The sequence below is a fragment of the Cryptotermes secundus genome, unplaced genomic scaffold, assembly GCF_002891405.2.
Source record: "Cryptotermes secundus unplaced genomic scaffold, Csec_1.0 scaffold328, whole genome shotgun sequence".
NCBI classification, from domain to species: domain Eukaryota; kingdom Metazoa; phylum Arthropoda; class Insecta; order Blattodea; family Kalotermitidae; genus Cryptotermes; species Cryptotermes secundus.
Genome location: NW_019744110.1, coordinates 824,212 through 851,937, shown reverse-complemented (window position 1 = coordinate 851,937; position 27,726 = coordinate 824,212). Strand labels below are relative to the sequence as shown.

Genomic DNA, 27,726 nt, shown 5'->3' with positions numbered 1-27,726 from the left:
AGCGCTCGTCGCTCAGCATGAAGCCTCAGTCAGCAGCGTCAAATAGAATCAGGGCAAACAAATGACGCATGTGTCTTCCGCAATGCACTGACATTGACTTTCTTATGACTAACAAGTTCACAACATGCCCCATTAAGTAAATAGAGAAAATTAAGCGGCTTCCTCCGTTAATAATCGATATTTCTGTAAACCATGACTTATATACAACAAATTTTAAACTGAGAGCTCTATCCTTTGGCCGCGCAATAGCTGAAGCGGTTAGTCGCTGGCTTCCCATCGCGGCGGCCCGGGTTCGATCCCGGGTCTGATCAAGTGGGACTTGTGGTGACAAAAGTGGCGCTGGAGCAGGTTTTCTCCGAGTACTTCGGTTTCCCCTGTCAATCTTCATTCCACCAATTGCTGCACAATCACTCTCACCTATCATCTGGGGCTGGTACAATAGGCCAGAAGTGGCAGCAGTACAAGGGACTTAGTTAGTTAGTTAGTTAGTTAGTTAGTTAGTTAGTTAGAGAGGGTGGGTTTCCCCATGCACCGCGACCAGTTTGATCTATTGTGCTTCCCTCTGTTATTCTACCAGTCTCTATACCCTACCGATAAATGGTGCGTACCATCAGTCCCGCCGAGCAAGCGAGTTCGGACACTTGCTTAGCGGTGTCTATAATGCTTCCCCCATCTATCAGAGGCCTTTGAGACTATTGTTGGGCGGGAAACGTCCTGGAATTTGGCTCAGTGATCCCCTCTGGGGATATGAAGTTCTTTTACGTGCCGTAAAGTTACGACACGGGACACACAGCTTAAAGTCCCTCCCGGAGGACTTGTTCCCTGAATTTTTCCGCCCTTAAAAATTCGACGACCTCCGACGGGTATTTGAACCCGCGTACCACGAGTCATGAGGTGGGAACGTTACCTCTAGACTACGGAGGCCGCTTACAAGGGACTTAGTCCCACCCCAGAGCTCTATCCTGTAAATACGATGTGTGGGACATATAACTGTAACGAGCTTCCTCGGCTCTTAAACTCCGATACAAATATGGCTGGTTTCCAAATAAACTTAAAATAAATTCAGAAGTAATGACATATTTGATCACAAGAAATACTGGGGATCCTTGGCTGAACTCAGGCAAGCAAAGGGACTCATACGAGGACCCTCTACTAAAAGAGCGAAGGAGCTGCTGACGTTAAACAGGAATCAGCGCTGATGGGTGGTAGGACTATTTACAGGACACTGTCACCTTAAAGGACACCCGTTCAAACTGGGACTAAGTGATAGCCCCACTTGTGAGAGGTGTCAAGAAGAAAATGAACAGCCACACAGATCCTATGTGAATGTGAGGCCTTAGCTTATTTAAGATTACGTCACTTGGGTCAATATTTTACGGAACCAAGTAACTATTTCGACGTCCCCACGTACAAAATCCCGCACTTCGTTCGAAGCGCAGGATTGCTGAGGGGATAATCAAAAGGGGAAGCACACCAGATCACTGTGGTCGCGGTGCAAGAGCCAAGAGGGCCCACCCCTTGTACATTAATCCATTCAATGACAAACTTCAGATCTTAATACAAGCAGCGATATACGATATAAACATACGAAGATATGGTTTTAACGACAGTTGATCGTTATAAAGTCAAAATCTCCTGACGAAAGCGAACACAAAAACTTTGCCATTTCCTCTTATTGTAACGGCAGTAAAATCTTCGTGAAAAGATCAAGTTGACGAGGCCTCCTCATGAGTCGTCTGCTCTTCTGTGCCATAAATTTTCACTTCAAGACTAACTAAGAGACACGTAGCTGAAGTGTTCTGATTGCTAAATTACATACACAATGCCTGGAATACACAGTATAAACAAAATCTATTTTTTTCACAATCACAGCAGCTTTCCTGGTATTACCGTTTTTTAAAGTTTTTAAAATTTTCTTGTTTAAGTTAAAATTTATAAACCAAGTAGGTTCGTGTTACTTCTCCTGTTGTCTTACTTGAAGGGGGCTGAACTTGTGCCGCCTGTCTATCTTGAGAGGGAGATTCTGCAAATATATTATGGGTATTGTATTAATTTCAGCGACCCCCACTGTATATAAATTATATATATACACACACAGTAAAATTTGGTTATAGCAACATCGGTTTCTGCGACACCTTGTCTATTGCGTCAAATATTCAATGGTACGAACTAATTCCTCACAGAGCAACTGTTTTTATACCTTGCTTAGTACGACATGCACAAATGCATCAACCTCGTATGTAACGTTATTTTCATTCCTGAATTTCTCTGATATCGTGGGAAAGTTCGATGTGTCTGCCCACCCTCACTTTCTCTACTTGCTGACGTGACTGTCCTGGAAGAATACGACCGCGGGCTGCAAGAGGAGCGTGGGTTTTATGCGAAAACAAGGGTGTGGGGTGGGACTGCGTGAATAGTGCAAGAGGACGCGGCAGGTTGTTAACTGCATTCCTTTCCTAGAATCTCGTCTAACAGGACCTCACATTGTCTACTTACCCTATAGTGTTCCTGCCTAAACCCAGAGAAGTGCAGTAGCGAAAACATGGCAATGAAAAGGAAAGTTTTAAGCATTGAAGAGAAAGTTAAAGTGATTCGTGAAATATTGTGTGTATTGTCAGTGAAAAGCGCTGTAATATGTCTTTGATATTACACATTTGGGCAATTCCACGTTAATGTTACGTTAATCTGTACTTAACTACGTATTTCACTAAAAAAATGCAACATTTTAACTCGGTTTTTGGTAGATTTTTACGTGACTAACGTAAGGCTACTGTGGAAGTGCCCATTTCGGTTACAACGGCATTCGTTTATAACGACATTATTTTTAGGTCCCTTTGATGACGTTATAACCACGTTCTACTGTATATATATTAAGGATTTTGTTTCGTCCTACCTTAATATCGTCCTGAGCGGCCTCCGTAGTCTAGGGGTAACGTTCCCACCTCATGACTCAAGGTACGCGGGTTCAAACCCGGCGGAGGTCGTGAAATTTTTAAGGGCGGAAAAATTCAGGGAACAAGTCCTCCGGGAGAGACTTTAAGCCGTGGGTCCCGTGTCGTAACTTTACGGCACGTAAAAGAACCTCATATCCTCAAAGGGGATCACTGAGCCAAATTCCAGGACGTCTCCCGCCCAACAATAGTCTCTAACGCCTCTGACAGATGGGGGAAACACCAAGGTACCGCTGAGCCAGTAGAGACCGAACTCGCTGGCTGAGTCGGGGCTGATGGCACGCACCAGTACCGGTAGGGTATAGAGACTGGTAGAATATCAAAGGGGGACGTACAATAGATCAAACTGGTCGCGGTGCATGGAGAAACCCACCCCCTCCAATAAAAATAGTAATAATAATAATATCGTCCTGTGTTTGTTCGTGGCTTGCTGTGTTGTTTTCACTGTACTAGAGTGTGCTGTGCCGTGCAATTTATACTTCCTGTGTCTGTGACGTTAATGTGGGAGTGTTTTGATGTTGTATTGTGAGGTCGAACATGTTACGTTGACTATTACTTTCTTTTGTCTGCTTTTGTTCTTCTATCAATTTATTGAACTTATTAAAGCGATATATATGGAAGTCCTCTTTTATATTCATGATGTCTTCTTTTTTTTTACTTTTTCAATCAATTCCATGATTACTGCCATCGGCCCGTACTGATGGTGTTAATTTTAATGTTAATGATGTTTACAACATCATTAACATAAAACAATTTGCAGAAAACATAAAAAAACTAAAACTAAATCCAGATCATAAACTACTAACAATGGATATTAAGGACCTCTACGTTAATATCCCAATCAGCGATACACTTCGCGTAACCAATAAACTACTCAAGGATAATCACATAGACGAAAGCATTATAGAAGAAAGTATGTCCATACTTAAAATGATATTGAATCAAAATTATTTTCAATATAACGAAAAATATTACAAACCAAGAACAGGAGTAGCCATGGGCTCCCCCCTATCAAGTACAACGGCAGAAATCTTCCTACAAGACTTAGAACAAAGCAGAATACATCTGCTAGAAGACGAGAAAATCACATACTATAACAGATACGTATACGACATCTCCATAATATATAAACAAACAAAAGTAACCCCCCAATGCATCTTCGAACATTTCAACAGACAACATAAGAACCTGCAATTCACAATAAATGAGGAAGTAAACAATCAAATAGCCTACTTGGACTTAAACATATTTAACAGACACGGAAAATAGAAATGGAAACATACAGAAAACCCACAACGACAGACATAACAATAAACAATAAATCATGCCACCCTAAAGAACAAAAATTAGCAGCATATACAAATTGGATACAAAAGACTTCCTGCACTACCCCTTGAGGAAAATGCTATAAACAAAGAATTAAATACTATTATTAATATAACACTAAATAATGGCTATAGAAAGGAAAAAAACATCATACACCTGTATAACAAACTTAAACAAAAGATAAGTAACCCGGATAATAAAGACGAAAAAGAACAAAAATGGGTCACTTATACAGGAAACTACGTGTACATACGAAAAATCACAAAACTATTCAAAAACACTAACATAATGATAGCCTTCAAAACAGCCAACACAATAGGTAAACTAATAAATGAAAAACGAGAAATAAACCCCTACGAACAAAGTGGGGTATAGGAAATAACATGCCAAAGTTGCCAAAATGTACAAGGTGTGGCAATAAAGAAACCGGATTCATGCTCTAACCCTTTATTAAAAAAAATCAGACAGTCGAAATGTTATCCCCTTCAATGTAGTCCCCTCCCCGATCCCTACACCGCTCCATGCGAATTTTCCACTGTTGGAAGCAGTGCTGCAGGTCATCTTGTGTTATGCTCTTCAAGAGTTGCGTCGCTTTTGCTTTCACTGCATCCACGGACTCGAACCTGGTCCCTTTCAGCGCAGACTTGATTTTTGGGAAGAGAAAAAAGTCGCACGGTGCTAGGTCCGGAGAATACGGTGGATGTTCCATCACTGGAATGTTGTTTTTTGCCAAATACCTCTTCACAGATAGCGCGTTGTGTGCTGGCGCGTTGTCGTGATGAAGAACCCATGAGGCATTCTTCCACATGTCTGGTCTCCTTCGTCGCACACGTTCACGGAGGTACGTCAAAACATTTTTATAATAAACCTGATTGACAGTCTGACCTTCAGGCACCCAATCAATGTAGATTACCCCCCGGATATCGAAAAAAACAATCATCATTGCTTTGAATTTGGACTTGCTCATGCGCGCTTTCTTCTTCCTAGGGGATTTGGGGCTCTTCCAATGCATGGATTGTCGCTTAGTCTCTGGATCATATTGAAGAATCCAAGTTTCGTCACACGTAATTACGTTTTGGAAGAAATCAGGATCATTTTCAATGTTTTCAAGAGTGTCAACACAGCAATTCACTCGATGTTCCTTTTGCTGGGGGGTAAGGATTTTTGGCACCACTTTAGCACACACCTTTTTCATGCCCAGATCGTCGTGCAAAATCTGTCTAACACTTTCCTTATTGATGTTCGTAAGTTCAGAAATTGCTCGAATGCTCAGTCGACGATCTCTTCGAACAATTCTAGCGACCTTCTCCACATTCTCTGGAGTTTTCGCAGTGGGAGGACGGCCCGATTTTGGATCGTTCCCGACGTTTTTCCTACCCTCCATAAACTTCTTAAACCACTCGAAAACTTGCGTGCGAGATAGACACTGATCACCATATACTTCTGTCAACAAATTGTAAGTTTCAGTGGCAGATTTTCCAAGTTTTGTGAGGAATTTGATGTTAGCACGTTGTTCTGCATTAGCACTCAGCATTATTCCGACGGAGCTCAGAAACACGATCCGCTTCTAACAATGGTCGCGGCCAGACTAACCGATGCACGTGAATGAAACTTTGTGTGACGATAGAGGGAAGTCCAAGGGTCAATGCCCTACCCTCCTCTTCGTCAATGACGTGGCCGGAAATGAGTCATAAAAGTAATCCGGTTTCTTTATTGCCACACCTTGTATACATCGGCCAAACTGGTAGAAATCTTACAACATCAAAGAACACATAAGAAACATAAGACTAAACAAAGACGAATCAGCATTTGCCCAACACATACTAAATAAACACCATCAGTACGGGCCGATGACACTAATCATGGAAATTATTGAAAAAGTCAAAAAAAGGAGGCATCATGAATATAAAAGAGAACTTCCATATATATCGCTTTAGTAAGTTCAATAAATTGATAGAACAAGAACACACAAAAGAAAGTCATAGCCAACGTAACATGTTCGACCTCATAATACATCAGAACACGCCCACATTAACGTCACAGACACAGGAAGTATAAATTACACGGCACAGCACACACTAGAACAGTGAAAACAACACAGCAAGCCACGTACAAACACAGGACGATACTAGGGTAGGATGAAACAAAATCCTTAATATACATGTATATATACAGTAAAACCTGCCTTAAACGGACCCTTTATTAAACGGAAATCTGTCTTAAACGGAAATATTTTCAGGTCCCTTGACTTTGGGGCTGAAAAAGATGTTAAATAACCTGGATTAAACGGAAACTGTCTAACGCGGACAACGGAAATCAAAGAAGCCTTTATACGGAAAATTTCCAGTCTTCCGGAATGCATCGTTTAGAATAATTTTAGGCATCCTATACATTCTACAGAATTTTGTTTTCCCTAACTCTTTAAAATAAGCTTCTAACGGCACTGCACTCCCTGCACTGAGATTCAGCAGAATTGTTTTCCCCTTCTGGAAATTGTATTCAGTAAGGTATCTAGGCCTACAGTTTTACTTTAGTCTGGCAGTTGTCATCATGGCTACAAAGACAAGAGTTGTGCTTGATCTTAACACAAGATTAAAAGTGATCCATGCGAGTGAGCGAGATAAATTGTTTGTTAAGCAGATCATGATGTTTAACGTCGGTAAAACTCGAGTGTATGAGATTCTAAAGAAGAAAACGGAAATTTTGAAGCGGTGGGAAACTTGTGCTAATGGAAAAATAAAAAGAGAACTTAAGAAAACTGCAAACGAAGACGTTAATGAAATAGTGTGGGAGTGGTTTGTCAGTGTGAGGGCGAAAAATCACCGGTTGTCGGGTCCTATGGTACAGGAATATGCTAAAAAAGTCGCTGAAAAACTGGGGAAGGCTGAATTCAAAGCCTCTGACGGATGGTTGGAGAGTTTTCGCAAAAGACATCGGATAGTTTTTAATGAACTTTGTGGTGACTCAAGTGATGTAAATAGTGAGACCATTGAGGAATGGGAAGCTAAATTGCCATCCATAATCGAGGGATATGAACCTGAAAACATAGCGAACGGTGATGAGACTGAACTGTTCTTCCGCGCGCTTCCGAATAAATCGCTATGTCTGAAAGGTGAAAAATGTTTGGGAGGAAAACTGTGCAAAGAAAGATTGACTGTTTTTCTATGTGGTTTTATGTCAGGTGAAATGGAGAAAACCTTAGTGATTGGCAAGGCAGCAAAGCCACGATGCTTCCGAAACATGGACATACAGAAATTTCCCGTTGAGTGGAGATCCAAAAGAAGTCATGGATGACGTCATAGATCATGGAGGAATGGTTAACGGCCTTCAATGGTAGAATGAAAATGCAAAACCGGCATGTTTTGTTGTTCTTGGATAACGCAACATGCCACCCCCATATCGAACTTTCCAACGTGCGACTTGCTTGGTTCCCTCCAAACACCACTAGTGTTTCTCAACCAATGGATCAGGGTATCATTCGGAATGTTAAGGTCCACTATCGTAAATTATTAATGCAATCTTTGCTCGTCAATACAGATTCTACATCATCCGCCTCTGTACTTGCAAGAACTGTCTCGGTTCTAGATGCGGTTATTTGGACAAGTCAAGCAGTAAAGAAGTTGTTACCAGAAACCGCGACGAAGTGTTTCGAAAAAGCAGGATTTTCTACGGTAGAAGTTACTCCAGGTGTAGAAAATGAGAATGACCACAAGGACTTACAACATTGCATGAATGAAGCTGCTTTCAGTAACTGCAATGCTGAGGACTACATCAACATAGACAAAGATGTGCAAACAGAACCAAACACAATGGATATCGATGTATTAGTTCAGAACTTTAGAGAAAACCGAAAAGGAAGAGAGGAGGAGGAAGAAGAGGAAAATGACATTGTGATAGAAGAAGAAAAGTGTAGAGCGAAGACTTATCAGCATGCTGCCAACAGTTTAAAGGTACTGCAGGAGTTTGCTGTGAAACGGAATGATTCAGACATGCTTACTCTAATTTCTCAAGCTAAAGTGTTTGTGGAAAGTCAGGCAGCCAAGAGAGTAAACTGCGTGCAAAAAACTCTGCCGGAGTTCTGGTAAAATTATAAAAAGTGAGTACTGCAATTCTTTCCTGTTCTNCCATAATACATTAGCAGAATCTCCTTCTCAAGATAGACAGGCGGCACAAGTTCAGCCCCCTTCAAGTAAGACAACAGGAGAAGTAACACGAACCTACTTGGTTTATAAATTTTAACTTAAATAACAAAATTTTAAAAACTTTAAAAAACGTTAATACCAGGAAAGCTGCTGTGATTGTGAAAAATTAGATTTTGTGTATACTGTGTATTCCAGGCACTGTGTATGTAATTTAGCACTCAGGACACCTATTGTGATAGTAGTTTCCAAATAAGTATCGATGTTCCCTCTGAAGATGATCCCTAAGGATCGAAATATGTAAGGGTGCTAAGTTTTCAAGTAATAAAACTTAAATAGTCACACTGGACGGAGTTGTTTTGTCTTTGTAGTCATTTTAGTCTATGTATGTAAATAAGTACAATTCAGTAATTAAAATATGTAAATCACAACACCTGAGGATGACCCTATAAGGGTCTAAACATGTGGTGGGGCATAAGTTAATAAATTATAGTTGCGTTGACCGTGAAATTTGTATTATTAGTTATACTAACGCAACAGGATGCAAACATTAAAAAATAAAAAATAAATAAAAAGTACTACAAATGACTGAACCGCCTCTGTGGTCTACTGGTCACAGTTCCTGCCTACAGATCCAGAGATCCCGGGTTCGATTCCCGGCGCTACCAGATTTTCTGAGTAGTGGATCTGGAATGGCCTCCACTCAGCCTCGTGAGGATAAGTAAGGAGCTATTTCAAGGAAATAGCGGCTCCGGTCTAGAAAACCGAAATTAACGGCCGTGGGGATTTGTTACATTGGCCACGCGACGCCCTCTATCCGTTAAAGTTGCCACTAACTTCGCCGACAAGCGGCGGTCGCTCGGTCGGTATAGTTCGCTTGCGGACTCAAGCCACGGAATTTGCTTTTGTTTTTGACAAATGACTAAGTAGGTGATACGTCGTGCAGAACTGTCGACCTCTCTGGCCTCGGTGTACTTGGTGTCCAAAGTACGATGAAATACAATATGTATAAAACGAACCTCTTCTGTCATCTTCAAACAAAACTGCGGCTTTCCAGAAACAGAAACACTGCCATGAAATTTGTTCAGGCCTATACTAAAAGCTCTGCAGAGATAGAATTGAAGATGTAACGCCTAGTAGCCAGGTGAAACTGAACAGACGTTTCGAAGGAACATGTCGCCTCTATCTTCAGGGCCGAATAGCTCTGCTTGGTTCCTGGTTCATACTGGTTCCTTTCTTTGCTTATACCTTGACTCTATAAAGATGAAGGCGATGCTCCTCTGAAACGTCGGACTACACGGCGTTATATTCCAGAAGGCAGAACTCTCCACAGCTACTGCTGTGAGAACCTCACATTCAATAGGATTAAATGAGATTTATCCCGAACTTGTACCATGGAAAATGAAAGATGTCTCACGCCAATGCGTTTCACTGTCTCCCATGCGGCCACAGAACTATGTATCACCCATGTTCTGGATCCCACAGTGGGAACTGCTGGTTTATACTAGAAGTACCTGAATTATGAGATTATGGGTAATGCTCGCTACATGGGGAAGACAGGCATAAATCCTTATGCTAGTTTACACAGATCGGGGGAGCTCAGCTCAGAGAAACTGTGGACGTTGGTTTGGCCAGGCGACCCGCAGCACAACGGATGAGGTACAAACTACCGACCCTGCTGCCCTCTCTTGTTGCAATGTTTCCAGGGGATCACGTAACATTTAGAGAAAGTTGGTGGAAGAACGCCAGCACATGCTACACAGAGAGCTAATGAAACCTAAATATTTTACGGTCTGGAAAGACAATCCATGAATCGGACATTTTATGTTGTTCTGTTAAGAGTGAAACACATCAATACCCATGAAAGTGGAAGACCTGACATAACTTTACTTACTTGCTCATGAAGCTGAGTCCTTCTTGAAAAGCCGCCAATTCTGCAGCTACTCAAGAATTTCCTAGCATTTTATGGAAGCCGCAGGTTCATTGCCGTGTTCAGAAGAGCCCTCCACCGGTCCCTATCCTGAGCCAGATCAATCTAATCCATACCGTTCCATCCTATCTCTTTAAGATCCATTTTAATATTGTCCACCCACCTACGCCTTGGTCTTCCCAGTTGACACTTTCCTCCTGGGACCTGACATAACACAAAATGAAAATGAAAGCGAATCCTTTAATACCAATTATGTCGCACTCACAGAATTCGAACTTCGCTTATTCTGGTTGGAAGATAAGCGAGACACTCAGACAAACGCAACGACTGCCTGATGTTAACAGAAATCTTAGAGGATTACGACTGTGGTGTTGATATCGTGTAGCCTAATATCGATCCTGAAGATTGAAGTAGCAGGTTTCTCCAAAAAATTTAACCATACAGCAGAATGCATAACGTCCTAATCCCGAAATCCAAATTAAAATCTTAAATAATAGGACATTCTTCTTCTCAAAACAATAACTAGGCGTCTTTCAAAGTTACCTTCCCCATATCACAAGATTTCGACGAATGAGTCAATCCGATAGACCGTCTCTGTGGTCTAGTGATCAGAGTTCCTGGCAACAGATCCAGAGGTCCCTGGTTCGATTCCAGGTGCTACCAGATTTTCTGAGAATTAGTGGGTCTGGAACGGGGTCCACTCAGCCCCGTGGGTATAACTGAGGAGCTATTTCAAGGAAATAGAGGCTCCGGTCTACAAAACCTAGACTAACGGCCGTGGGAAACCGTTGCGTTGACGACGTGACACCCTTTTTCCGCAAAAGTTGGCACTAACTTCGCCGATAAGTGGCGGTCGCGGCCATGGAGTTTGTTTTTGAGTCAATCCTATCATCTGCAACGTTACAATAAAGAAGAGAGTACAAAAATATTCCGAACATACTTCAGTATATGTTCACGATTCCGGAAGCATATCAACATAATTTGCTGCTATTTTTTAACTGTGGCTATAACAGGAGAACGTAAGAATGTGAAAACATAAAACTAATTTTACCCATGGTTTTACGAGTGTAAAACTTGGTCTCTGACATTAGGGGTGAAACACAGACCGGGGGTGTTTGAGAACATGGCGCTGAGGAGAATTTTTGGACCGAAGAGATGTAGTGAGAGGAAGTTGGAAAAAACCGCATGAGTAACTTCTACTCTTCGCCAAGTATAATTAGAATGACAATGACAAAACGGATGGGATGGTCAGGGAATGTAGCACGAATGGGGAGAAGACGAATGCATGTAGGATTTTGGTGGAAAAGCCAGAAGGAAAGAGACCACTAGGAAGACTTAGACGTAGATGGGAAGGAAATATTAAAAATGATCTTAGAGAGATATGATGCCATAAAAGTTGAGAAATTCTTGAGTAACTGCGCAACTGGCGCCTTCACAAGAAGGGTTCATCTCCATGCAGTTACCTAGTCAGGGGTAGTTTGAAATTTTCGTGACCTCTCTGACCTTGTCGCAACCAACAGGTCCGTGAAACATCACACAAATTAAAAAAAAACGCCATTCGTTACTTTAACAGGCAGTAACGCGATAACACGAGCGATCGATAGCCATGGTCCATGTTTCCCTAGTCTGGCCACCCTACAGCGAGACATAGACGCGTGAAGGGTAAATGGTAACACGCGACCCGGCCACATTCGCAGTCCACTGAACTTCGGTCGCCATCTTGGAGCCGGTACAACTGCGTGACCTTGGCTTCGGGCGTCAACACTCACCAGCGGGTGAATGAAACCCAGTGCATGCGTGAAATGCATTCCATCTTGGAGCACGCTTTAACGAAATCCTAAACATGATTCTAAAACATATTAGTTGTCAATACAGCTACGTCAGTTTTCCCAGTCAGTACAGTCAGATTCACTCTTAGAGAAGAGATTTTCTCTTTGACACCGGGCCCAGATTGGTTGTGATCCACACGACCTCCAATCCAGTACGAACCGGGGGCTCTCTTCAGGTGACCGGGGTGTGAAGATGGCCACTCACCGTCCGCCCTGTACTTGTACTTTATTCAATGACGCCCTAAATAAGTGAGACTACAGTGGGTCGAATGCTTGGATGCCAATGAGTAATTAACTGAAATGGTTATGTAAAAATTGTTCCTGAATTTTCTCGATGGGACTGAGTAAAACCATGCAAATCTCATACAGGCTAGCTGGTGTCCCATACCGCTATCTAATTCCTAAGGTTAAGAATGAAGCTATATACTTACAGTTCTCCAAATGTGCTCACTGGGTAGTACTTAAATAAAGCAGCTAAGGTACGTCACCTTGTGCAAATCAATACATTTCTAACAAACGTAATTGCTCTTACATGCACGTTAGAAGAGAAAAACCAAGATGCTAGAAGCATCACTGGGTGCCAACACGCCCAGTAAACCAATTAAACAATTCAGTTATTAATATTCTTGTATGCTACGACAGACCAATGGAGTCGAAGGCCTCGCCCTTTTCTAGGTTTCGGAATGTTATGTATACACATTTTGTATGGTCCTTTGGGTGGAGATGGGCCCACTGCAAGGCGATTACCTACATAAGACAACACAAATGGAGGAAAAACGAAGACATACATCCATGCTCCGAGTGGAATTCGAAGTCAGGATTCTAATGTTCGAGCAGTAGAAGACTGACCACTTTGCAGCCACTGCGATGGGCACACAGATTAAGCAAGATGCTACAATCATTCATTGCCTAACACCTGCCTGTCTGTTCCTCTGATGAGCCCCTTGGTTCTACGGCGAGAGATTTGGAATCCAGGACCCGTAACGGGAGTGCAGGAAACATGCCACAATGTGTACTGTAGCTGGTTTCCTTAACTACAAGCAGAACCGCTTAGCTCAAAATTTAATGTTTACGTTAGTGGCCTGATGAGAACATCCTTGTAGTGGTATCTGCAATAAAATACTAACATGGAATTCATATATGCCGTTAGAAAGTTCTGTTCCAGTGTTATTGCATTTAATTTGATACAATGGCATGTAAATCTTGTATCAACACAGCAGAGCGTCACTGTGTTACAGTTATAAAGTCACGGCCAAGTGATGGTAGAACTATCTCCATCGTATATACTGCACAACTTACTGGCGTCAGAAGGTGGTAAACAAAGACACCGATACTATTGCGTAAGATTCAGGTTCACCTGTGCTACAGCCAAGCATGATATTAATACGAACACACACGAGGTCCTGTCTACACACCCATTCCCATGTTAAAATATTAGACATTTTGCACACGTCATGATCCTGTTGAATATGACAAAGACAAACGTTACACGAACACGTACCAGCAGGTAATAAAACATGCATCCATCTCCGCTACAACAGCGACCAAAATACACATCATAACACGATAAATCTTCTCTTCTCCTTAACAATTCAAGCCACCCGCGATAATGTGGACCTCAAAACTGTTCAATAATTCTAATGCTCAACGCAGAGGCACCCACTAGCACTGGGGCGCACCACTGCACACAATTCTCAGTCTTCACCTCCTCAAACTGCGACGGACTTCAATATCATCCAATCTGTTTCTGGTCTTCCAAATGATCGCTCTCCAAGTGACCTTGACCACCAAAATTCTGCAAGAAATTACTGTTTTCTCCATTCAACTTACTGACGAAGCCCATCGTAACGCACTTACTTAAATGGCCTAAGTGTAAAAAGGGAAGGTACTGATTGCATTAAGTTGTCACGATACTTCTCATAGAATAAAACATTTCTTAGACACATCAATTAACTCCACTGAAATGAGCCCTTCTAGTGAAGCCGCCAGTTGCGCAGTTACTCAATAATTTCCCAATATCTTATGGAACACGAAGGTTTATTGCTACGTTCAGAAGAGCCCGCCACTGGTCTCTATCCTCAGCCAGATCAAACCAGTTGATACCACTACATTGATACCACTACATCCTATATACAGCGTGTCCCAGGAGAAATGTGCCAGACTTCGGGTGTTCCTTATGTTAAAGTATGCCGATATAACCCAAAACACCTATGTCCAAAGTTGAACGGTTACGGAGATAATGGCCCGAGAAAAATGTGGTCTTCTGGCGGGTCCACGCACTTTACCTGTCAGCTGACTAGTCTTATCTATGTTTGTCCTTGAATGTGGTGATGACGGCTCACGTTAGCCCCACACACCCGCCTACCAGAACGCGCAGTCAGCAATGTTACGTCAGTGCTTGCCATTCATGTGTCATGTATAGCGCTCGGAACCCTAACGACAACTTTGACATGGCGTGCGAGTTTTTTTTTTTTTGTAGTTCAATTTAATGGCTTCATGCCACTCACAAGTTAGTTTGATGTTAGGTACATTTTTAACATTACAGAAACCACATTTTCCCGCCAGTTTTAATATGTATTTGGTAATCAACAAGTGTGTAACACCTGTCAAAGTTTCACACTTCTCTGTGTATATATATATATTGTGTAAATCCACGTTGTGCTCTTGTATACGCGATCCGTAGTACTTCCAGTCATTGACATACATTGCTCTTTATCAACGCAATAACTGTGACCTTGAAAACGTAAACCCAAAAAAAAAATCGCTCTGTTTGTCTACAGACGAACGCAATACTATTTCCTTGATGACGCTTCTGAAGAGGTGAAAAGTAGCTATAATTGTACCGCTGCCTGAATGGAACTGTCGCTCCTGATCTTTCATTCTTTCACTGCTATTTTTACAAATGTTCAGTGAGGACTGTGTGCAAATATTTATTTGATAACGAAATTTGCGTGACTGTAACACAGATACTTTCTGAATCATTTCTTAAATTTGTAATTAGTTGCAGTGTTTTGTTTGTAATAATGTATAAAATAAATTATCTTTCATTATTATTTTAAGTTATGGAAAAGAAATCAATGATGTTAGCAAAAAATACTTTGTCTCCACACATGAAAGCCCCAAATCTCACCTTCAATCTATGCTCATTCCTTAACGTATAAGACCAAGTTCCCCACCCACACAGAAAAATATGTATACAATACAAATTTTCAATTTACCTAATCTCAGACACTTTTAGGTGCCATTAGCTGAATGTAATTACAAGAAACTCTGCAATGCAGATAAAAGTTTTGCAATTTAATTTACAACACAATTTAATATAAAGTCTACAAAATAAATACAACTGAAAGGGTTTCTCTTAATACCTAATTTTAAAAATATTCTTACACATTTCAAGCAATTATTACAACTATATACACGACAATGAAACCTTTCCTGTAAGCTGAAAATTTCCCAAACCAAATAAGAGTTGCAGACAGGTCGAACTATGCAATTTAATCATATAAGTGGCAACACATTATGTCTCACTGAAGGAAGGAGACACTAAAATGGGGGCAATTAACTTGGCCAAAGGCAACTGACAAAAGAAATCTCTCTCCCATCTGTCCCAAACAATGCAAGAACTGTTATTTTCTTTTCGAGGGATTAAGTAACATATACCTCCACACTGTGCACTCAAAACTGAGTGAGCATGCTAACTCTCACTGCTGAAAAGGTCCCAAGTGCAATTTCTAAACACCATACATGCTAAAAAGCGTGTAAAACAAAGAATAATGGTTGACTCCATTAACAGGAAAGGAAAAAAATACATATTACAAAAGCGAATTCCGTAGGAAGGTATGCTGAGTTGCCTCACTGCTGTCACAACTCCTGGACTTCTTAACATGTGAAAACAGAGACTGACATCACTCAAGTCTCTTTTCTCCCATGTTAAGGCCTTCCAGTAGGTTTGTCCTGTTATTTTTTTGTTTTCTTCCATTTAAATCCCAATCATGTAAGAATATTTCCAAGAGACATATTTCCTCCCTCATAATTAACTGACTTACCAAGTCTCACTCATGAGCATGATACAAGCTGGTACTCACTTCTACGCTCTATAAAGGTCATACATTCTTTTCCTGATTTTTGTTTTCCTTGGCACTACAGCCCAGTGGGCCTAGGTCTACCTCCATGAACTCCTTTCACTTCGGTTTTTCTAAATCTTACACACTCAGTAGGACTCCTTGGGCGGGTGATTAGCTCGACACAAGGCCTCTACCTGTACACAAACACAGAAAAAGTACACAAACATCCATGCCCTGAGTGGGATTCGAACCCACGATCCCGGCTTCCGAGCTAGCGAAGACAGTGCATGCCTTAGACCGCTCAGCTACCATGACCGGCTCTTTTCCTGATTAGTGTTGTATTATTCACTGACGGTGAAACCTGGCTTCATATGGCATTACTATTTCTTGTCTGGAGTTTGAAAAGAGGAACTAACTTCACCTGCACCAGTGCTTCACCTCTCTTCTTTATTTTCTCAACAGAAAGTAGGGACACTCCTTTTACTTCAGTTTCTCTTTCATATGCTTGCTGAGCAGGCATTTTAAATGTTCCCTCATTGGCTTCATTTTCCATAAACTTATAACAACACAAATTACCTATCATTAGGCTTTGGAGTTTCTTATTGTTTAGGGCTGACTGTCAGGAGGCATGACTGACAAACAAAGAATAAGAAACACAGAAGTCTAAGAGCAGTACTAAACCAGAAACTCAGAATAGAGGCATACTGTTGCTGAACAATGTCATTTAAACACTTCATGGTTATTTGCTTCTCACATAATCTCTTATAAGAGTAAGGAATTGTATCTAACATACTTGAAAACACAGAGCATGTGCTGGTCATTCACATGAAGTCGTGAGACAAACCAGCCTTCACCCTTTCAGATTTCCATGCCTACTCTAGTTAACTTGTTAGCAGCTGAGTTTATAACTGTATGCAATATATTATCTCTACTGATGATTAGCTTTTTCAACAGGCTTCTTTACAATAAATGAATGTCATTTCCAACAGGAGTTATCAAATCATTAGCAGATACGCTTGGAAGTATGCGAACTTTTTGCCATTCTTATTTTGATGCAAAGTTAAGGAATCAGAACTGAAAGATCTGATAGCTAAGAATGGAATACAACACCACTGTAATGAACTGTGGAACCGAAATTTTATTACAAAATACTTTACACCACAAAGTAATTATACATTGATGGAGTGAGGATGAGGTGGGCAGGACATGTAGCACGAATGAGAAAGACAAGGAATGTGTATAGGATATTGGTGGGAAAGCCAGAAGGAAAGAGACCACCAGGAAGACCAAGGTGTAGGTGGGTGGATAATATTAAAATGGATCTTAGAGAGATAGGATGGGATGGTATTGATTGGATTGATCTGACTCAGGATAGGGACCAGTGGAGGGCTCTTGTGAACATGGTAATGAACCTTTGGGTTCCATAAAATGCTGGGAAATTCTTGAGTAGCTGCAGAATTGGCGGCTTCTCCAGAAGGGCTCAGCTCCGTGAGTAAATAAGTGGAGTCTGAATGTAACTGAACAGGATACAATGAAAAGATAACAAGGATGGTGAAGTTTTCTGCTGTAACGAAGTAACTTGTGAAGATGCAACGATCTGACATCTCAAAAACTGTGTGAAATGTTTTGTCACAAATGAAAAGTTTTCTTAAACGTAAAAGAAAAAAGAAATCCAGGAAAATTTTGTTCCTCTCCCTGACTACAAACTGTGTACTCCTACTTTGCAAGACTGTTTACACAGAAATACTCTTTCATCCTACTGCCTCATGCACATAGCACAAGAGGAACTTGCTGCAGAAATGATGTCACTAATAAAACCTCTACAAACTCAGTTTTGTAAAGTTACATTAGCCTGACGTGTTACAACCACTGAAAAAAGAAAAAGAATTCATATGAGAATGGCGCCTGCAAGAGTATGCCTACATGCAATGAAGGAAATTCCTACATTCGAGAACTGATTTAAAAGTTGAATCAGCTTTTACTCTGCAGGGGGCAAAGAAACAAATTAGAAACACGTCTCCCTGATGGTGCTCATGTCAAAACTGAAAATCTGACACATTTGAGAAATGTTTTGGGCCAATTTCTGGAATAAAATGATTAATTTATAGTCATCCCCATTAATCAATGTTGACTGGTTAAATGGAATGTCATCAACTAGCAATCAGTTGGTTACCCAACCCAAGTTTAACATTTGACTTTGTTTTCATTGCAGGGCCCACGATTTCACAAAGTCTATTCAAAAAGTTGGAAGCTGTGATGAAAAACAGTGAAAATTTCTACACTACAGAATTGCTGGCCAATGTGACTAAGATTGTAAACATAGCCAATATGCACACACTTTGGCAATCAACTAATCAGGCAACAACGATCACTTAGGCATTTGGACATACATGGGTGTTGGGGGTGTCAATGCATTGAATAATGGATTAGTCAGATGTCAGGTAGCAGGGAATGACTGCAGGACCCACTCATTTAATGCGATTCTATAAATGTCTTCATTCAATAGATTACTGCCATTCATTGCAATTCAAATCAAAACTGTTTCTGAGGAATTAAAAATGTCTTCTGTTGTGATTTTTTCATAAAAATTATACTACATATTCAATACATTCACCACCACTTATACAGCACACAAGAAACCAGCTTCCTCCATCCAAGAGTAACAACCTGGTTTCTGTGGTTGTCCATTTTACAAAATGCATGTTGCATGTATTGGTCTAAGCTGAGTTTTCCCACTGGCCAGATTGTTATGTGCAGCTTCTGGGAACAATGATAAGTATTTTGTATTTCATATTTTATTTCTGGTTATCATAATTCAATCTAGAGTTGAGATAACAAGCTTGCCAAGATCTATGGACCTGTAACTGTCAAGTCAAAAGACCTAGTTAAACCAAAAATTTCAGACCCATATAAACCAAGATACACAGCTTTTGCTGTTCTCTTTGAAAAAAAATGTCAATATAAAATTGTTTGCGGCATGTGATATGATGTCATTCATGTACCAGGGTATAATCAATTTCATATAAAACTGGAAGCATGCAAATGGCATGGATTCTGTTCTGGCAAAATGAACACACATTTTACACTGTCTCTGGACCTCTCACGCTCACTGCTAAAATTCAGATGTAGGTAATAGCCACAGACAATACTGTCAATAGCACATGGGGATATCATACATCACACCCACATGTTTATTAAAAAAAACTTCAGTCTACATTTCAACCTTTTCACTCTTTTTATGTGAACTTTTCCCTTTAACTGTGCTATCATTTTATCTTCTATTGAACTGTCACTACTAATCAAATCTGTTAAACTGAATTTCTTTTCCATTACACTTCCTACGATTTTAAAATTATTGACTTTTTAAACGTTATCAATCCTCTTGTTTTCTGTTTATTTATTTAAAACAACAGAGACTGAACTCCGTCTCCATCCTCAGGTAAAAAGCCTACTTAGTTGGATCAAACCGACAGCCCTAGTCCCTCTCTCCAGAAACCAGAATCAACACTGGACAGGATATTCAAACCAGCAACATAAACCAACTATGGGAGATAAAATATTTGAAAACTGCAAACACACATGAGGCCTTGAGCATATGGTCACACATAATGTTAACTGCTAGTATCTATAAAATCATTATGCATGGCCACTGGTGTAAGGCCTCATGTGTGTTGAGTCTTGAAACATTTTCCTTAACTCCCATGGTTTATGTTGTGTTTGGATTATATAACCTGCCTTGTGTTGACTCAGGTGTCTGGAGATAAGGATTAGCTATAGCGACTGTGCCCAGTTGAGTAGGCTTTTTACCTAAAGTTGGTGACTGAGTCCAGTCTCCAAAACATCTTAAATATGGGGGAAAAAAAAATTGAATCATGGATAATGTCCAAAAAAGTCAACAAATGTATTAACATACTATTGTCACAAAATTTAAAATCCTATCCCTATGATTTTCATGAAATTTTCCTGTGGATGTTTCATTTGTGACAACTTCTGAATGGAAAGTGGTGGATCTTCTCATTGCCCTAGACCCTTATTCATGAAAAACAATATTGGTCGGCTCAATTTTCAAAATTTCCAACTACTCTTGTATTTCTGTCATATTCTGGAACTTGAAGTGACAAGTGCTTCATTTCCAGCACTTCTGGCAATCTGCATTAGTCTTCCTACGCTTATCACAGGTTATTTGCCCTTTCTAAATATTAGGAAAGTTTCTCTACCTTCCAGTCCAGTACAGGTCTCAGGTTCTCCTTGGAACTTGCACTGTGACTGGGATTCAATGGATTGTAACATTTTCATTTCTCAGTGTTACAAAAAAAGCCAGTTCTTTAAATCAGCATATTCAGTTTGTGTGGTGCATTTAGTACCTGGGTTTTATAACCATAAAAGCCCTGAAATTCTCTGCAGTCTACCAGTGACAGCACATTCTATTTTTCAAAAATATTTAGGATCACAGCACTATCAGCATTTCTATAGAGAGAGAAACAAATATTGGCCAGGGATTGATATCACATTGGCTTCCTGCAGGATGGGCACTCAGGAAGTGTATTTACATATACAGTAGAACTTGGTTATAACGTCATCAAAGGGACCTAAAAATAGTGTCGTTATAAACGAATGTCGTCGTAACCGAAATGGGCACTTCCACAGTAGCCTTATGTTAGTCACGTAAAAATCTACCAAAAACCGAGTTAAAATGTTGCATTTTTTAGTGAAATACGTAGTTAAGTACAGACTAACATAACATTAACGTGGAATTGCCCAAATGTGTAATATCAAAGGCATATTACAGCGCTTTTCACTGACAATACACACCGCACTAATACTGTATATTAAAGGTAGGCCTACTCACCAAATTACAGTAGATTACATCAATTGTTGTGCCTTACTGTACCTAGATACGAGTACAGTAATCAGTTATCTTCATCTGTTTCCTGTTACTTGCCCAATACACACTTTCTAAATTACGTTCAATGTCCATATCAGAGAAATTCAGGAATGAAAATGACGTTACATACGAGGTTGATGCATTTGTGCATGTCGTACTAAGCAAGGTATAAAAACAGTTGCTTTATGAGGAATTAGTTCGTACCATTGAATATTTGACGCAATAGACAAGGTGTCGCAGAAACCGATGTTGCTATAACCAAGTTTTACTGTACTTCACACCATACTGAATATTACCCAGAACTGAACCTGTCACATAATGGAACCTGAGTGTGCTGTCCTATGATTGTGAACTATGCATGTCACTTGCGAGTCCTTAATTCCAGTCCATGTGTACTTCTGCACTACACACATCCTGAATAGACTAGATCACCTGTCAATTTTGCAAATGAAAGTGCTCACTTGACACTAACTCTGGGGACCTATTGACTGTTCATTAAAATAAATTATTGTTAAGGGCAGTACTAACTTGTCTGGATGATAAATACTTAATATGTGGTTAAGTGTCTGGAATCAAACAGTGACTATTTTGGCCCCTTAGTTACAAACAATAAGGAAATGTATAACATCCAAAGTGATCATGTGTCTTGACATCCATAGGAAGCCAACCCTAAACTCAAGTTCACTCACAAAGCAATTGCTTTCCTTATTAATTACCATTCTAAGGACGTAAGCAGCAGTTACTTTATGAAATTATCACCACTTCTGTAATCAGAGGTGCTAATGGCAGCTTGGAATTATTTTAGCCAAAAATGCTTCTAGTAGTACTGCCTGTGAAAACCCACTTACATATTCTCTTAAAAACACCATGTTACCTATCAGATGGAGTGAATGCAGTGCAGATGACCATGCCCATGCAAACCCTTCTAAACTTTTAAATCCAATAATACATCTTGCCATAACATGACAGAATGGGTTCATGAACAAAACAAATGACATTCAATATTATACACTCTTCCTTTAGTGGGGGTGGAGTCCAACTGGATCCACTTGGCACGGCAGCCACTAATTTGCCTACTGTAGCCTGCCCCGGGTGATTATTATAATGGATAATTTGGTGGAATGAAGATTGGCAGGGGAAACCGAAGTATTCAGGAGAAAACCTGCCCCATTGCCACTTTGTCCAACACAAATCCCACTTGATGAGACCCGGGATCAAAGCTGGGCCAACACGGTGGGAAGCCAGCGACTAACCGCTTCAGCTATGGCGCGGCCTATATTACACACTTAATATGAATATGCATTATACATTTAATTTCTGGTTGTAATGTACATTTACACTGAAAGCAATCGTATCTTTATTTAGGCTGCCACCACTGATGTTAACAAACCATGTACACAATGTGAAACACCACCATGAAGAGTAAAGTTCATACTATACTATATGTTTCCACCACTGTTATCATGAGAGTACATGTAAGGTTAATTTTCTACTGTGCCTACCCTACAAGTCTAAGAAAAACAACCCTGCTGACTAAATTTACAGCTCCAAAATTCCAACATCACCTTTTGTCACACATAACATACAGTGCGCGTACACATCATAGTTCAGCACCGTCTACCTATAATGTTTTAAAATATGATGCATATTAAAAATTCTACTTCAATAAGTAAAATAAGTTATTTCACTTTTTCATGCATTTTAAGCTCCTTTCAAAAAATTCTGATCTATTACAAGGATGTAAATATGGGAGGTACTATTCTACAATGGCCAAGCCTTTAGAAATGCATTTTTTTATCTGAAAAATATGGCATGTATGGACATGTATTACATTTCATAAATTTTGGAGTACTTTCTTATTTGTTTCTTTAATAGCAGCTTAGAAGTTAATTAGCCTTTTCCTTTATTTACCAAAACTGTCCAATATTAAGCAAAACCCCACTGGTGCCTGATGGTAGACACATACAGCCAAAAACTACAAAGCATTCTGTTGCACACTAGATAAAAATACTTCTGAATTCAGAGTCGAGCACAGCACTTGGATTGAATCCAGGAACTTCTGAGTACAACGCCAGCTTTCTAACCATTATGTAATACTAGCACATGGTCAATATGCACTGTCAACAGCTCGACTATATACCGTCAAATGGTAAGATGATAGATGAACAATAAATTGGAAAGGATTTAAAAAGAAGTGGTCATGGCCTAATCAAGGCACTAGCCTGACCTTTGCCTGAAGGACTGGGAAGAACCATAAAACACTTTAATCAGGATGGTAGGTATCCTACTGACATTCTAACCAAGCAGCTCCTGAATGTGTCAAGAACATTACTACTATATCGACCCGATAAGTCCCAATATTTTCTCATGGGTTCATGACAACAATTAGCAAAATCCCAGTGGCTGGACAATACTTACGGGTATGAGTATCTCTGACAATGAGAGAGCTCATAATCACTAAACTCCAGTCTCATAACATAAACCCCATATATTTTTACTCAAATTGAAACACTGTCCTCCACATACTTGTAAGTGTACTGTTATAGTTGTAAGCGTATTTTCACTCTATTTACTGTGTGCTAGTGTGTCCTTTGTTATTTGTGTAGTTTTGTTTGAGTGTGGTGTGTTATTTTGTGTGATGTGTTATTTGTTGTTGTGTCTTATTGTAGTAAAACTGCCACCGGGCAAAAACCCATTTGCAGTTTAAATAAATAATAATAGTAATAAAAACAGGCTTGCATGCATTAACCATTTTCAGTTCCTGAAATAAATAAATCCCAATAATTTCATAACCAAGATAGTAAGAGTTCAGCATTATTAACAATTCACTATCAAATTGGAGCACTTTAGAGTAGAGCGCCAAAAACGGATTAAACTTCAATCACATCACGATATCAATAACTTCATTATAGCCATGTGTTGTAATTTGTCATACCAATTATAGAAATCAAATTAAACGTGTCACAACTTCGAAAATTTTACGTAACTATATCAATGGTGCTGCTCTAAACTTGCGGTACAACCTGGATTGCCGAATTGTTATCAGAAAAATGCCTCTAAATATTAGCATGAAATTCTCCAGAAATTCACCAGGTCCTTCAAATAATTAATATGGTCATAGTATAATACTAAGGACAAAAATATTTCTCCCAATTTATCGCAGTGCATTCCACCACATAATAATAATAATAATAATAATAATAATAATGTTCTGCATCTATAATGTAGGTTTATCTCAAAGAGTTGTTTCCTTTAATTTGTTTATCATAACCGGTTTCCTTAGAGCGTTCTGTTCTTTTCTTTAGCTACAAGAGTGAACACATTAATTCACAATACATAAGTTTAGGACTGTTGCTGGTTTTGACTGCAAATGCTTTAATTATGACACAATTTACAGGCATTTCAAGAGCATATACTAACATTACGTTGTTTCAAAAAATTTAATGCTAATTATTGGGAATGTTAACTATATAAGGAACAGTTCATACCCTTAAAAACAGAACGTCCATTTCCCTTAATCACAATGTATTATGCCTTAAAAACTGCCAGCTTTTGCTGACCTTTGACACCAAATATATCACTGTTTCAATGCAGGCACCACAGTTTCGACACGAGAAAACAAAAAACCTGGTGCCAAATGACTTCTTAAAATCACCACATTGGCAACCCTGAGTACAACTGGGGCATGAACGAAACATATGAACTTGATCTGTTTCATTCTGGTCCGACACACTAACAATTACAGAGACAAAAACAACACCGTCCAGTGTGACTATTTAAGTTTTATCACTTGAAAACTCATCCCCCTTACATGTTTCGATCCCTACGGATCATCCTCAGAGGGCATCAATACTTTTTCCGGAAACTACTATTACAATAGGTGTTAAATTATATACATATACATACAATGTGTGAAATACACAATGTACACAATGTTCAACTTCTCAGTCACAGCAGCCTTCCTGGTATTAAAATTTTATATTTACACATTACATGTGTACGAGTATGTATCTAATTTAACACCTACTGTATTAGTAGTTTCCGGAAAAAGTATTGATGCCTTCTGAGGATGATCCGCAGGGATCGAAACATGTAAGGGTAATGAGTTTTCAAATGATAAAACTTAAATAGTCACACACTAGACGGTGTTGTTTTTGTCTCTGGAAGACATGTGATTTCAGCATGCAACTCTAGTCACTCCTTACTTCATACGTCAGCGCCAACTTCACGGCGGTTACCACATCGATACATATCGAATCTGATTCCTTGCGCTACGTTCGCACCAACGCCTGCTTCAGCACTATTTTCGTCACATTTACACAGAATTCAACACTATTATTCATGCTCCTCTTAGCTAAGAATGGCAGTTCACGCAATTTATATCATACCTTGATCCAGAAGCCGCAGCGCATTTGGCCACTGCGACGAATCCAAGCTTTGCTTCTCATGCAGCAACTCACGTACATAGTCACCGGCTTTATCTCCAATAGAGGTCGCTTCCATTTCCATTTCACCAGTAGCACTCTTCATAGTAGTGTAGTCCTGTTGAGTTGTATTTATATTTGACTCACCTACACTTGAACTGTTTATTCCTCCACTACTTATGGTACTAAATTTAATTTCACCGTTAGAAGATGAGTTATCCGCCATTACAGTACAACACAACCGGCCACTTCAGTCGCTCCCCACGCAATGGTCAGGGCGCTGAGTTCGTTACAGCGGTTACAGCCGTGTTTAGTACGAACTTCTGAGCCCTACCGACAGAGTGCACACAGAACAGTAACGTTTTATGTAATGTAATCTGTGATACGCATGCTCACGTTTAATGAGTATTCGACAACTAACGTTGTGCGTAATTAATTTTCGTCTCATCAAGTGTTTGCCATGTATGTCTGAACTTTGAATAAATATATAAAACTTCTAAGAACAGTTCAATACCTTCCGTTTCTCTCAGTTCTTCAGTACGAACATATTACTATTCCGTCATGGTTTAGAACAGTGGTTCTCAACCCTTATGAGACCGCGGCCCGTAAGTTCTCTTATTATAAGACGAGGGCCCAGTCCCAACAAATTTACTCGTAAATACCTTTCCAGGTTTGTTAAAGTTCATCCATTAAGCTAACGTAATATTAGTAGTTAATTATAGCATAATCATAAAGAGTATTAGTACACTTATGTATACGGTGTGGCATGTTGACAAACATAAAATTACATTTAAATTAGTTATCAATCACTGGACTAATGAAATCTTGTAGCATTTTGTAGTTTCCTCAGACCAACATCATTAAATTAATTTGTGCTCATTTTCATTGTCATATCCCATGCTGATCACTAAAAACTTATGTTATTCAGCGTAAAATTGATTACTGTATTATTAAATTGATTTTAATGATGTTGGTTTGAAAAAAAACGGCAGTGAGAAAAATATTTATGCATTGTAACGCACCATAGAAATCAGCTGAGTAGGGGAAGAAGCAGAAGGATGTCAACTTGCTGGAGAAACACTTATTATTACATACACACGCAAAATAATTATATATGCAAAGTATGTAATTTGATAAATAAAAATGTATGAATCTCTCAATTCTAAACACCACTTCCAACACTAATTAATATTTTGATTTTAAAGACGCAGCACTTTAACACAGCAAATATAAGTTATTGGAAAGTTAAAATTAGTTTCTTTTATCCCAGCTGAGTCTGGAAGGTTTTAGTTAGGCTAGTGAGACTTCTGTTTCTGTTTTCCGTCCGTTAGCTTATTACTCGTAATTCTGGGATGAACTGAAGTGAGAGCCAAACGGAGACAGTCACAAAGTTGGAGGCAGTTCCTCTGTTTCGTTTTAAGCACACTCATGGCAGAAAATGCAGTTTCACAAAGATATTTAGTGGAAAAACAAAGCAGAAACCTCACTGCTATTTCGTGTAAATCTGAATATTCATTTTTCATTCTTATCCAGAATTTCGAATTACTCGTAGTATTAAAAGTACTTTCCAAGTCCTTTGTCCGATGATAATTCGATAAGTTGAAGGGTTTCTTCATGGGAAAGGGCTGTCTCTTTGATTCAACAAAAGGGTTCACAATTCACATATTTTGCCTCCGGCGATCCTCATGTTCGGGATAATATTTTTCATCTTCAAATGGGCTGCAATAATATCTGAAACTGAATTCTGTGAATAGAAATCATCTGCTTCCATAATATAATCGGAGTACGACTGAAATATTTCATTGTTTCCTTCTGCAATCATATTAAGCCAGAGTTTTAGTTTATTTTTGAATGATTCTATCTTGTTCCACGCATTAAATATTGTTGTATCTGGACCTTGAAGTTTTAAATTCAGCTCGGTCATGTAAGAAAATATGTCGCTGAGATACGCCAGCCTGGCTACCCATTTCTTATCCTGGAAATAATGGGACAGGTTGCTTTTCTTATCAATTAAAAAGAGCTCGACTTCCTTTCGGAGTTCATATAACCTCAAATTATAAATCACTCCGTCCAATGTGACCTGTAAGTTTTTTACTACATAAAAACTTAACACCCTTACATGTTTCGGTCTCTGTGAACCATCTTCAGAGGGCAAACATCACTACAAATAGGAAACCA

General features: G+C 39.6%; 1 protein-coding gene across 3 annotated transcripts in view; it reads right to left on the bottom strand.

Moving 5' to 3' along the window:
• Positions 1 to 25,834, bottom strand: part of LOC111874436 (KH domain-containing, RNA-binding, signal transduction-associated protein 2) — a 255,170-nt gene extending 229,336 nt beyond the window's left edge. For all 3 annotated transcript variants that reach the window (XR_002844564.2, XM_023869947.2, XM_023869946.2), the window contains exon 1: positions 25,513 to 25,834. Coding sequence is in view for 2 of the 3 variants with exons in the window: in XM_023869947.2 (XP_023725715.1) it covers positions 25,513 to 25,774 (262 nt within the window). In the remaining variant the exon portion in view is untranslated. The remainder of the gene's footprint in view (positions 1 to 25,512) is intronic.
• Between the last annotated feature and the right edge of the window lie 1,892 nt (positions 25,835 to 27,726).